The sequence below is a fragment of the Equus przewalskii genome, chromosome 1 (assembly GCF_037783145.1).
Source record: "Equus przewalskii isolate Varuska chromosome 1, EquPr2, whole genome shotgun sequence".
Taxonomy (NCBI): domain Eukaryota; kingdom Metazoa; phylum Chordata; class Mammalia; order Perissodactyla; family Equidae; genus Equus; species Equus przewalskii.
Window position 1 is genome coordinate 41,523,661 of NC_091831.1, and position 13,647 is coordinate 41,537,307.

The 13,647-nt window shown below is 36.9% G+C and overlaps 1 protein-coding gene across 3 annotated transcripts in view; it reads left to right on the plus strand.

The window, feature by feature from the left end:
• The window catches only part of LOC103549842 (putative neutral ceramidase C), a 113,282-nt gene extending 107,831 nt beyond the window's left edge, over positions 1-5,451 (plus strand). For 2 of the 3 annotated variants that reach the window (XM_070562379.1, XM_070562368.1), the window contains one exon: positions 591-5,451. In XM_070562379.1, coding sequence (XP_070418480.1) covers positions 591-780 — 190 coding nt within the window. In that variant the 3' untranslated portion in view covers positions 781-5,451. The remainder of the gene's footprint in view (positions 1-590) is intronic. The other variant, XM_070562387.1, reaches the window with a different exon arrangement.
• The last annotated feature ends 8,196 nt before the right edge of the window (positions 5,452-13,647 follow it).

Here is a 13,647-nt window from a genome sequence, read left to right on the forward strand (position 1 = left end):
AAGTTCAGTTTAAATGACATCTCTTTAAACATGGCTCCATCTCTCTTTATTTTACTTGTTAAAACTACTTGTTCATTTATTTGTCTATTGCCTTTCTTCCCACGGTTGCCCTGGTAGAACATAATCGCTGTGAAACTTTGCACCATGTCCATCTTGCTCACTACTTTATCCTCAGTATCTCTAGAATAGAGTCTGGCATATGTGCTCATTAAATATGTATTTTTTTAACAAATGAATCTGATGCAAAAAGAAGTGTCAGTTGAAGCAGAGGACGACAAGGCTAAAAGGATGCTATAGCAGTTCTAAAGCAGGAGTCATCTTGTGTTGTGAAGATCAGGTAAGGCTTCCTGGGAACTACCTTCCTTAGGTAGTTAGAAAGGTAGAACAAGTAAAGATATTTCTACAAATGGCTGTTCCTTAAAGGTCCTCCCCTAAAAGTAAGAATTTGTCTCTGTTTTGTTCATTGCTATACTCTTAATATCTAGAATAATGCCTTGCTTATGGAATGTACTCCCTGGATATTCATTTAATGAGTAATCATACATTTTTAAGAATAAAATTGAATTTGTTTGTTTGTTTCCTACCAACAGTTTCTATTGGCACAAGGGATTACTGGGTCAAAGCAATGCAACAATACGATGGCATATTCCAGAAACTGCCCAGCCTGGAAGCTACAGAATAAGATACCTTGGACACTATCGGAAGCAGGACTTTCTCAGACCCGCTGTCATACTTTCATTTGAAAGCACTTCTTCCACTTTTGAAGTTGTAACTACTTAGCGAAAAGTTGACAAATCATTTAAAGAAAAACTGTCCTCTGTATAATTTATATAAATGATTTCATATGAATGTAAACCATTATGATGACTTCTATAATTGTCCCTGTTTGGGGACAGATAGTTTGCTGCTAATGGGACAGAGGTGTGTGTGTGTCCCATTTACCTTGCTCTAGCTTTTCATCTCATGGTCTACAGCCTAAAGCATGATCTTCCCCTGGGGACTTGTGGCTGTTTAAGGGACAATTCCCCTCAATAAGGAATGTCTGAAATGTTAGTAAGGTGGCTGAAGATGTGTGAACAATGTTTAAACTATTTATTTATAGAATTATTGAATGTTAGCACTGGAAAAGTTTAGATCATCTAGCTTGATCTTTCATTCACAGATGGGAAAGATAAAGTTCTATGGATTTAAGCTTAGCATAAGGCTACAGGACCTTTCCCCCAGCCACATTTATAAAATATTAAATAAACATTGACCACAAATATACAAGCTCAAGTAGAGAAAATGAGCATACCAGTTTTTTTGTATTGAGCATAGCCTTTCAAAGCCATTGCCCTGGAATTGATATGCCTAATCCAGAGTTTCGTTGATGCTCAAATCATTTTTGGAATTGCTTTCAGAGCCCAGTTATGAGAAAGTCAAACTTGTAATATTTTGATCATGGCTCGTATTTCCCTAAGTGCTCTTATCCCATTGAATTGTGTCTCGTTCCCAGGACTTGTTTTAAATGATTTTTGACTTTTTTCACTAATCAAATTTACCCCAAAACCATGAAGCTTTGCCATTAGTATAGATATTAAAATGAAAGTGTTACTGGCTTGGAATTGAGTCCTCAAAGGCGGCAGCTCTAAATTCACTTATGTATTCTTTTATCACTCATTCTCACTCACTTATGGGCCCATCAATCATAGAATATTTGTTAAGACTTACTCTCGTGCCTAACATTGTACTAGTGCCTGGCCTTGACAATTAGTGAGATCATATTTGGGAGGAATGTATAAGTGTCAAAAGATGACGATTTTGAAGGAGAAAATATTCGATTCAACATATAAGTTCTGAGGAGGCATTTACAAATCAGTAATCTTCGAGTCACATCTTGTATATCATCTGTGTTGCGTACTCTAATTTGGAGGAAAGAGGTTACAGAATATTTGGAAAAAGTTGTCTTGAAAGTTATTTTGGGGCATTATGAAATTCCCAGTCTAATGTCCCAAAGAATGAGATATAACAGCCTGATATCGATTGCCTAAAAGTACTAATTGCATTTAAAATTATCCAAGTTAGGAGCTCCCAGGCTGCAAAGTAAAATTTCCAAAAACCAAGTCATACTTTTTGTATGTGTGTAAATGCTTTAGCGTTTTAGGGAAAAATCACCTTTATTTCAAAAACAGACTTTAAAGTTTGAAAATAGTAATGATATTAATAATGATAACCTGTTATCTATTTATGTATGACTAAACATGCTGTATTTCATTAGAACGAACCTGGAATGGTTTTTGATGACTCAGTGCTCTAGAGGCTGTTTCTGTGGAAGTTAACTACTGGAGAATCAGCTAATGACGATTTCAAGGGGTAGTGATCATTTTTCCTAATGACATCACACAGTATTTAGTATAAAAGACCAGAGGCCTAAAAGAACAAGTGATTCTGAAAGTAGTTGACCCTAGACAGATAAATTATATTAGAATTGATGATATGATTTTAAAAAGTGTTTTTCGTGACTCAGAAGAGTTTTTGAATTATTTTCCACCACCTCCATGATTCCCATTGAAGCTTTCCTCAATTGGCCTGTGACTCTCTGTTGTTTACTTGCAGCGGTCCCAGAGGCACCCTTTGTATTGCCTACTGATGATCTTTCTGCACCCAGCCCTCTGTCCATCAGTACTCTTGGCCCTAAATAACCACAGAAACCTGTTTTCTTGCTAGCTGCTACCTCTTCCAACTCATGCAGTTCCATTTCTGCAGTTTGTACATAAAAGTAAGACCAGATCCCTGCATGATAAATACCATAGTTCTTCACTTGAGCATAAAGCAACACCATGAAGAGGTTGGTCTGATCTTTTAGTATAAAAATGTAGATCCAAACTGTGTCTGTGGCTGCTGCTGGGAGTGGCTCATTGGAGCCAAACATGTAGAGAAAACTCCTGAAATTGGTGGAGGATGTGGAGAGAAGGGGGTTGGGTTGGTGAGAGAACACTTTTCGAGAAGATTTTGTTTCTCATGTCAAAGTGTCTGTATTTTATTTGTTGTACTCTGTCTGCTCTGGTTTTGAGGATGCTGTGACTTCTTCAAAAATTACCAAATTATCCCTCTTTATTTTTCAATGAGTAGTATGTAAATTTGCAATATTCAAAAGAATGTTTGACGGTAAATTAATAATTACACTTAGGAAAGTATTTTCTAATGAGAGGTGATGGTGACAAATGAACACTTCTATTTTCTTTTTAAGAGATGGAACAAATGGTGGTGTATTCCATGTAAACCAGATTGAAAAGTGATATAAATGACGTCTGTAAGTAACCACCCAAGCATGAGGGAACCACTTCATCAGTTCCTTCCTGCCCTCCAAAGTTTTACTGGCAAAATATGTATGGTTGACATTTTTTACTACTAGGGCTTTTTTTTTTTTTCCTACTGAGAGTTTCCTAGGCAGGTAGTTAATTATAAAATTGTTTTATGAGCTAATTCTGAACATAGAGGCCAAGAATGAATATCCTTTTCCAATTTGCCCTCTTATGCTTCTCCACCAACCTAAGCAAGCAAACTGTTCTTTTCTAATATTAGTACATGGACATCATCTTTAGCCAAAAGATTGCATCATTAGATGATCTTTTCATGTCTTTAGTTCTTTCAAATAATGCTTTTGGTTCCTGGGTATCCCAATCTGACCTGCTGGTTTATACTGGCTTTTGGAATGTCATGCCATGTGTGATGCCAGAGAGGAAAATTAGCATGTTCCCCATACTAGTTAGAATGCATTCATCTGTAAGTAACAAAATATTCTTGATCAAAGGGGTCTAAACACTAAAGACATTTATGATCTCATGTAGCAGTAAGTATTGACAAGACAAATTCAGGTTTGGTGAAGCCACTCAATGATGTTGCTGGCTTTTTTCTTAGCTTATTAACTTTAATTCTTAGGTTTGTCCTTTCAGTCAAAAAGTGGCCGCCTCAAGTCTTCATGCAGTTGCATGCAGCAGCAAAAAGGGAGAGGAGCATTCTCCTCAGAATCTCTTTTTGGAAGGTGAGAAATATTCACTAGAAACACAGGTAGAATTTCCCTTACATTTCCTTGTCCAGAATTGTCACAGAGCCTCGAGGAAGGCTAAGAAAGAGAATATTTGGCATTTTCTACCTCTAGAGAAGAAGGCAAGTTCTGATAGCAAGAAAGAAGAGGTGGTGGAAGTAGCTGTGTTCTGTAAGTGTGCCAGCCAAAATGAGTTTCCTATGCTGCAACATTAGAGATTTACTTCTTGATCTCACCACATGTCGATTGGGGTCACCTCGAGGATTTCTCCTATATCTTCTCGTTCATGGTCTCCGTCTGATACAGGCTCTGATTTAAAATATGCTTCTATAATTAGGGGAAGGAGACATATGCATTCATGATTGGGGGAAGTAGCCATGGGGAATCATGCACCAGCTCTTCAGCTTCTACCTGGAAGTGACACACATCACTCCTCACATTTCACTGTGTAAAGGACAGAAGCAGTGTCTTTGTGACCAGTCCTAGTGGTCACCACAATAGGCAAGCAATAATATGTGCATATCCAACTTAACGGACCTTTGAAATAATTGGAACTAGTTTTATCTCAGGAAATGCATTTTAGAAAGAATGCATCTTAGAATCCTGATGATGACAGAACTTGCTTTCTATATTACAAAATGTATGCATTCATTCAGCAAATTTATATTGAACACCTATATACTTTGTGGCACGCATTATGCTAAGCCCTGAAGATACAATAATGATGAAGGCGCAGTAAGTTGTTACAATCAAAGAACTTAAAGTTCAATGGAAGAAGCAGACAGGTAAACAGGCAATTCTGTACAGAGTGACTCATACTGCTACAGTAGTTTGTGGTGTTGGAGATGGCACCTTAAATGGTCTTGGGTTACTACAGTAGGCTTCCTGGAAGAAATAACATCTAAGCTAAGACCTAAAGGATATTAGCTAGGAGAAAGATAATGGGGTGTGTGTGTGTGCATGGGTTGTTGACATGCACGTGTGCAGGACAAGTAGACTATTCCAGGTAGAGAGAATGCCGAGTGGTTTATCAAGGCTGTAGTTAGGGTGCAAGGGAGGAGTGGTCAGAGATGGAGCACTAAACTTTGCCTTCATAAATAGCAATTTGGTTTTATATTTGTATTAGCATTTTCCCCGCTTGAGACTTTCACTTATAACATATGTGCTTGAATGTATTTTCTCTTTGCTTTACTAATAAAACACATCTTTTATAACCAAGGAAACTGATTTTTGTTCCCAGTCTCCAGTGACATTGGGTATCACCCTTCTGTCTTCATGGGCTGTAACCGCGTCTCTTGGAATTGAATTTATTAAGAGACTTCTTTTGCTTCTGTCCACTGATGTTTCCAAATCTTGATTTCCTTTTGGTTTTTGTATCTACTAAGTTGGAAAATACAGCCAATAAAGATCACTCTCTCCCTTTAGATGGAGTCCAGAGTTTCAGTCTGTATCTTATAAGTACTTATAAATATGAAAAAACTGACCCACCCACATAAACTTGAAAGTACCTTGGAGTGCATAGTTCCAAGTTATCAGAGATCCAGCCTCTGTTGATTTTTTTTTTCTGGCTGTGTTTTAGGATCATGAGCAAACTAGAAGTCTGGGATATTGGCTCAAAACTAGCCAGAGGAGAACAGGAAATCTACTACCCTACTGCCTGGACCCAGGTGTCAGGAAAGATTAAGCTGACCATATACTCCGTTTTATTGTAACTTTCCTATTCCATATAACAGATTTACTTTTTGCTTAAGACTAGGGTAAGCTAAGTGAACTCAAGAACTTAAAATCTCAGCAATTGCAAGCTTGGAAAAAAGTCAAACAGGGACTCACTGCATCCCCTAAATGGCCAATGAACCTAGATGGTAATACAGAGAAAGGCATCCTTAAGTAGAATTTCAATAAACTAGCGTGTATGATTTTATAAATAAAGTTGGTGCCATCATGATGAGGAGAATATACTTTGGATGTCTTTCCAAATCTGTGGATGGTGTTGTGCTGACCCACTGCCATTCTTTTATCAGCTCCTCTTAATCTCTATTTCACAAATGCAAAATATCTCACGGAGACTGAAGGGTAGCATAACCATGAGACATAAATGGAAAGTTATACAAAGTGAAAGAAAGAACCTAGGCTTTGGAGTCTGGTCAACTTGGAATGAATTATGGCTCTGACCTTGGGAGGGTTACTTAACATCTTGGTTTATGAAATGGTGATAGCAATAATGACCTTCTATGATTGCTATGGGGTTGCATAAGTTAATGATTAAGTGAGGATATTCTAGAAACTAACTGGTTCAAATCCTAGTTCTATCATTTATCCAGGGTCAGACCCTGAGTAAATTACTTAATTTCTTAAAACCAGTTTCTTGATGCATCTCAATTTCTTAACGTATAAAGTGAGAACAATAAAAATACTTGGCTTTTTAGTTTGTGAGATTAAAATGAGGTAAAGTTGTTGGCACAGTGCCTGGCATATGGTATACGCTTCATTTACTTAGTTGTTAATTAACTTAGTTTCACTATTATAGAAGATGATGCATAAAAGTATCTGGAAAAGAGTAGGAAATTTAAAAAATCCTCCATTGTTAACTGAATATGTGATTTTCCCCAGAGACATTATGCTTTACCTGATCTTTTTCCAAGTTGTGCTTTTGACATCTCTGATATTAGGGTAGAAAGAATTGGAATGGAGGGATAACTGAGGCTATCAGTGGTCTAGACCGAGAGATAATGGAGGTCAGAACCAGAGCCAGCTTTAGGAAAAGGTCAGAAGGTGGGAAGGTATAAAACTCTACAGTTGAAATGGACATGACACTGATTGACTGGATGGAGAGGGGGAGAAAGACAGAGTTTTAAAAAATAAAAACCCTGAACACTGATCAGATGATAATAACAGTATAAACAAGAGCCAAAGTAAAAGGAAGAAGATTTCAGAGGGATGATGATAAATCTAGTTTTGCATGTCTGACATTTGACAAGACATCCAAGTATCAAAGTCCAGCACACAGTGGGACGTGTGGAATGGAACCGTCGGAGAGAAAGTAGGACAAAATACCTTTGGCCCTCCATATCCATGTTGTGCATCCACAGGTTCAACCAACACAGATGGATAGGCCTATGATGGTTATGTTTGTACTGAACGTGTGCAGGCTTGTTTCTGGCCATTATTGCCTAAACAATGTGTTACAACAACTATTTACATAGCAATTACATTGTGTTAGATATTTTAAGTGTTCTAGAGATGATTTAAAATACATGAGAGGATGTGCATAAGTTATAGGAAATACCATTTTATATAAGGGACTTGAACATCTGTGGATTTTAGTATCGGTGGGGGTGGAGAGGTGGGGGCTGGGGTGAGGGGGTGTTCCTGGAACCAATCCCCCATGAATACCGAGGGATGATTGCATAGAGATGTGGGAAGCATCAATTTAAAAGCAATAGTGGAAATCAAGGAAGCTGATGACTTCTCAAGAAGGGGGGCATATAGGGAGATGAAAATAGCTTGAGATGACAGGACTTTAGGGAATATCTACTTTTAGGAAAGGGGAGAAGAGGGAGGGCCAGAAATAATATTGCTAAGAAAAAGAAACAATTAGGAGACTTAGGAGAGTAGAAAGAAAGAATTTGAAGAAGGTCAACTATATCAAATGTTGCAGAGAAGCTGAAAGGGTTTGAGATGGAATTAAGCCTTTGCGACTTGAAAGTGAGAAATTTCTAAGAATAGTAGAAAGTACAAATGTCGAGGAGCAGTTACTGGGTTGATCAGATGTGGCAGAGACAGTCAGTGGCCCTTCCATATCTGCTCTCCCATTCTTCCATAGTCATAGTTCTAATTGGTCACAAGGATAGGACTACATTTCTCAGCCTGGGTATAGCCCAGGACTGCATCTAGTATAGCCATCCAACTACGTTCTATTCAGCGAGATGAGAGAAGTGACATGTTCTCTTTCCCCACTTGTACTCTCGAAAGGAATAGTCATATACCCCCTTGCTCCAACTCCCTTCCTCGGTAATGGACGTGATGGCAAGAGCTGGAGCAGCCATCTTGAGCCCAGAGATGGAAGCTTCATGTTAAAGATGGCAATCACATAAAAGATGCCTGGGTCCCTGATGGTCAAATCATCCCTCAACTACTTATTCTCAGGTGATTAACTGAAGGGAAAATAAGCTTACATTTCATCTTTCACTGTTATGGTTCATTGTTAGAGCAGCGGAAACTTGTAGTCTAACTTATGAAGTCTATAATTTACACACTTTCTTCTGCTATGACTGGGACAAATATCTAAATATTTGTATAAAATCAGAAAGCAGATCTTTACTAGCTGGCCTGGGGAAAATGGTATCGTGACCTCTTTCTATTTTTTGACTCTCTGGTTGTTATGGGTTGAATTATGTCTCCATAAAAGGACATGCTGAAGTCTTAATCCTCAGTACCTCAGAATCTGACCTTATTTGGAAATAGGGTCATTGCAAATCTAATTAATTAAGATGAAGTCACACTGGAGTAAGGTAGGCCTCTACTCCAATATGGCTGGTATCTTTATAAAAAGAATGCCATGTAAAGAGATGCACACAAGGAGAACGCAACATGAATGTGAAGGCAGAGACCTGAGCACCGTATCTACAAGCCAAGGAATGCCAAAGATTGCCAGTAAACCACCAGAATCAAGGAGAGAGGCGTGGAACAGATTCTACCTCACAGCTCTGAAAGCAAACCAACCCTGCCAACACTTTGAGCTTGGACTTCTAGCCTCCATAATTGTGAGACAACAAATTACTGTTTTTTATGCCATCCAGTGTGTGCTATTTTGTTATGGCAGTCCTAGGAAACAAATACACTGGCCAATGATTAATTTGCACTTCCTTAGGCACTTGCCAAAAGAGATTCTTGGGTGCCTCCCAGTTGAGAGTACCCAGTAATTATGTTTGTTCTTTACTTTCCTGGATAATACGGTCATTTTATGGTAACTGGTTTCATCTATCATTGGTTGACTATGAGTGTCATCTATCACCATCAAAGACTATAGTAAATTCTGAAACTAATTTACATATCATAAACAGCCAAACGAATCAGCTATGATGCAGCTCTAACTAAAATTTTATGGAGAATAAACATTCTATAATTTTGGGAATTGATCTTTTATGGGTTGTGGGTAAGACTATGAATATCTATTATATATGTGTATAAGATGACAGAATCAGGACAAATATAATCATGCATGTTTATTCTCAGTTCCTATTGAACTGAGTTGATTTTTTTCCTCTCCAATTTATTATGCAAATATTATAAGCTTGCAGCAAATAAAGGACATGTCAGTGTAGAGTCCATCTTTCTGTTCACATGGAGGCAAAGCCAGAAAGGAATCATGATATACTTTAAGAAATTGGTAATGTGAGTTTTAAATTAATGTAAAAGGACATTGTATTCATGTTGTAGAAAGGTATTGTAAAAATAGCAACAATGAGTTTTTCTCTCTAGGGGTGGTTCATTTATGTTTAAATAAATCAGTATTTTTTAGTTTGAGATGCTTTTATGAATAAGAGAATGCTTTAAAGACTCTATTAAAGAGAAATTTTCCCATATTTGGAGGGCATTTTTAAGGGTTAGGGGTGGGGTAGAGCTGGATTATTTCCCTTATAAATATTTTAGCATATTTCTCCAACAGGTAAAGATTTTCATCTTTTGCTTAACCACAAGCTCACTCTCGTATCTCACAAAATTAAGAATAACCCCCTTAATTTTATCTACTAGTTCCTGTTCAAACTTTCCAGATTGTCTAAAAAACGCCTTTTTACAGAAGATTTGTTTGATCAGGGTCTAAACAAGTTTTGTACATAGCATTTGGTTTATTTATCTCTTATGTTGCTCTTAATATGTAACATTTCTCTTCACACTAGCCCCTTTTCATGCTATTTGTTTGTTAAAGAAACCATATTGTTTGTCAAATAGATTTTCCCATCTTCTGACCTTTTGGTTCCTCATAGCGTGTTTTAACTGCTTCGTCTATCCTTGCTGTTTTCTGTAAACATTAGATAGATCCAAAAGCTTGATTCAATTCAGGTTAATTTTTTTTTTCTTTTGGCAAGAATACTTTATTGGTAGGGCTGTTTATTTTCTATTTCATAAAACAGGAAACACATAGCGTCTGGTTGTCCCACTTACCTTAAAATTGATGTGATAGTCAGGAACTGTCAGCCTGATCCATCCATTATAAAAGTCCCCGTTAATCTTGAGTTTTGGTTTTCACAGCCATTGATGATCATTAATTAGATCCATTATTTCTTTAGGGATTAAAAAATAGTAATTTTCTGTTTTTGCTTTTTTGAGGTATAATTGACAATAAAATTGTAATATATTAAAAATGTACAATGTAATGATTTTCTAGACATTCATACATTGCATAATAATGGGATATGTTCAGAGAAATTTGGTATTAGGCAATTTTGTCATTGTGTGGACATCATGGAGTGTTCTTACATAAACCTAGATAGTATAGCCCACTACACGCCTAGGCTATATGGTATAGCCTATTGTTCCTAGGCTATAAACCTGTACGACATGTTACTGTACTGAATACTATAGGCAATTATAACACAACGGTAAGTATTTATGTATCTAAACATAGAAAAGTACAGTAAAAATACGGTATAAAAGATAAAAAATGGCACACCTGCATAGGGCACTTACCGTGAATGGACCTTGCAGGACTGGAAGTTGCTTGGGAGAGTCAGCGAATGAGTGGTGAGTGAATGTGAAGGCGTTGATGGACACTTAGGTTGTTCCCGTTTCTTGGCTATTGTGAATAATTCTGAAATAAACATGGGACTGCTGATATCTTTTGATATCCTGTTTTCATTCCTTTTGGATATATACTCAGAACTGGGATTGCTGGATCATATGGTAATTTTATTTTTAATTTTTGAGGAAACTCCATACTATTTTCCATGGTGGTGCACTAATTTACATTCCCAATAACAGGATAATAACTTGTCTCCACATCCTCTCCAACACTTGTTATTTCTTGTCTTTTTGATGATAGCCATTCTAACAAGTATGAGGTGATATATCATTGTGGTTTTGATTTGCATTTTCCGATAATTAGTGATGTTGAACATCTTTTTGTGTATCTGTTGGCCATCTGTATGTCTCTTTTGGAAAAATGTCTATTTAGTTCCGCTGTCCATTTTTTAATTGGATTTTTTGTTGTTTTGAGTTGTATGAGTTTTATATATTTTGGATATTAATTCCGTCTCAGATATATGGTTTGCAAGTATTTTCTCCCATTCCATAGGTTGCCTTTTCATTTTGTTGATGGTTTCTTTTGCTGTACAGAAGCTTTTTAGTTTGACGTAGTCTCACTTATCTATTTTTGCCTTTGTTGCCTGTGCTTTTGGTGTCATAGCAAAAAATTGTTGCACAGACAAATATCAAGAAGCTTTCCCCCTATGTTTTCTTCTAGGGTTTTATAGTTTTCAGGTCTTACGTTTAAGACTTTAATCCATTTTGAGATAATTTTTGTGAGTGGTATGAGATAGGGATCCAATTTCATTTTTCTGCATGTGGTTATCCAGTTTTTCCAGAAGAATTTATTGAAGAGACTATTCTTTCCATTGAGTATTCTTAGTTCCCTTGTCAAATATTAGTTGGCCATATATGCGAGGGTTTACTTCTTGGCTCTTGATTCTGTTCCATTGGTCTGTGTATCTTTTTGTAATACATTTGAAGAGATTAAAAGGAAATCACTGGTATAAAGAAAGAGCAAATTTCAGGACTGAAAACAACTCGTATTAATTCCAGAACCTGAGATTAGACAACACTGTATACTTTGATAAACATATGCAGTTCACTTTTACTACTAATGAGGAAACATACCATAATAATGACATCTGTTATGTAGAACATTGAGCCAAGTGAGGACTTGTGTGACATGTTGTAGAGGAGTAAAAGGGCATTCAACCTTCTGCAGGTAAGAGGCATTGATAACATTAAGCTAATGCCAAAGAAATAGCACATGTTTAGTGGAACACAGAAGGACTTAGCTTTGGGAGTATTTAAGTACACAGTCAGGGCAGTGATAAGTTCTACATAAATAATGACAAGAGTGCTAAAGGGGATCAGTTAAAAACTGGAAGAACAATGTGTAATTTTAGTTGGAGCCCAAAAAAGTTTTGCACATTAACCAAAATTTGACAAAGAACTTGGCATAGCAGTGTGCTGTGGTCCATAATTTGAGGCTCACCACTGCCCTAGCTCAGTGGTTCTCAACCTTGGCTCCACATTAGCGATACCCAAAGAGTTTTTAAAAAAATGTTCGGATGCCTTGTATCCACGCCAAACATTTTCACTTTATTGCTGTGATAAGAGGCCCAGAGTTAGTGAATTTTAAACTCTTCCCAGGTGCTTCTAATGGGCAGCCAGGGCTGAGAAACACTGTTATAAATATTATTACTATATTGTTAAGAAGAATAAAGGAGTGATGAACTCAAGGAAACTTCTGTTAAGGATGACAAGGAACATCTTTCACCAATCCACCTTATTTATACTTCTTCCAATAAAATTCCATCTTTTTGTAATGGGGAACAGTTTTTAATCTTATCCTCGTATTATATAAATTCTTTTCTGAAGATAGCTTAGGGGGTCTGGAGCTCCCCCTAAAAGCTAGAGCAGTCCACTAATAAATTTCTGGTCAATCCTAGAAGAATATCATTCAAGAGAGCAGATATTGGCCGAGCTCCGTCTAGGAACAGGCATTGCGCCAAGTGTGGGAGTGGAAAGAATCCATATGGATACGACGCTGGGAGGAAGGTCTACTCATTACAGTATAATTTTTAAATGTGAAAAGTTACAAAATAACCCGAATGTCCTTCAATAGGGAAAATGAATCAATAAATTATGGGATTCCACACGATAGAGCGCTGTAGAGTAGTTAACATGTATGAAATAAAGCTATATGTCTCAAGATAATTATCAAAATGTGAGGCAAATACAGTAAGTTGCAGAAACATAGATACTGCATGTTAGTAACGTACCATTTAGATAAAGTTTGAAAACACACAAAACAACACTGTCTACTCTTTTTGGAGGCACACAATGAAATAAATGAGAAAAAAACGCATCAAGGAAAAAATTTGGGATGGTGGTACTTCTGGGTGTGTAAGCTCCATGAAAGCAGGGATTTTGTTTACTTACTGGTCTACTCCCATTTCTAGACCAGTGCTTGACACTTAGTAATGCTTGATAAATATTTGTTGACTGAAACAATAAGTAAATGGGGGAAAATGGAATCAGGAATTGATTTACAAGGGCTTCAACTATAAATGGTACTTTTTTATCTCTTAAAAAAAGTGAAGTAATTACGGCAAAACGCAAATATTTGATAGAGGTTAATGGTAGATCCATGGGTGTCCAACATACTATTCTTTCAATCTTTTCTATATGTTTGAAATGTTGCACTGACATTTTTAAGAGGAGTGTTTGCAGAACAGATGGGAATTAGTATGACTAGTGAGAATGGGGTGAGAGAAAGAGGGGTGTTGAAATTGACTGAGATTTCAAATCTAGGTGATTGGAGAATAGCACTGCCTTTAAGAGTTACAACTGTTAGATGAAAATCAGGA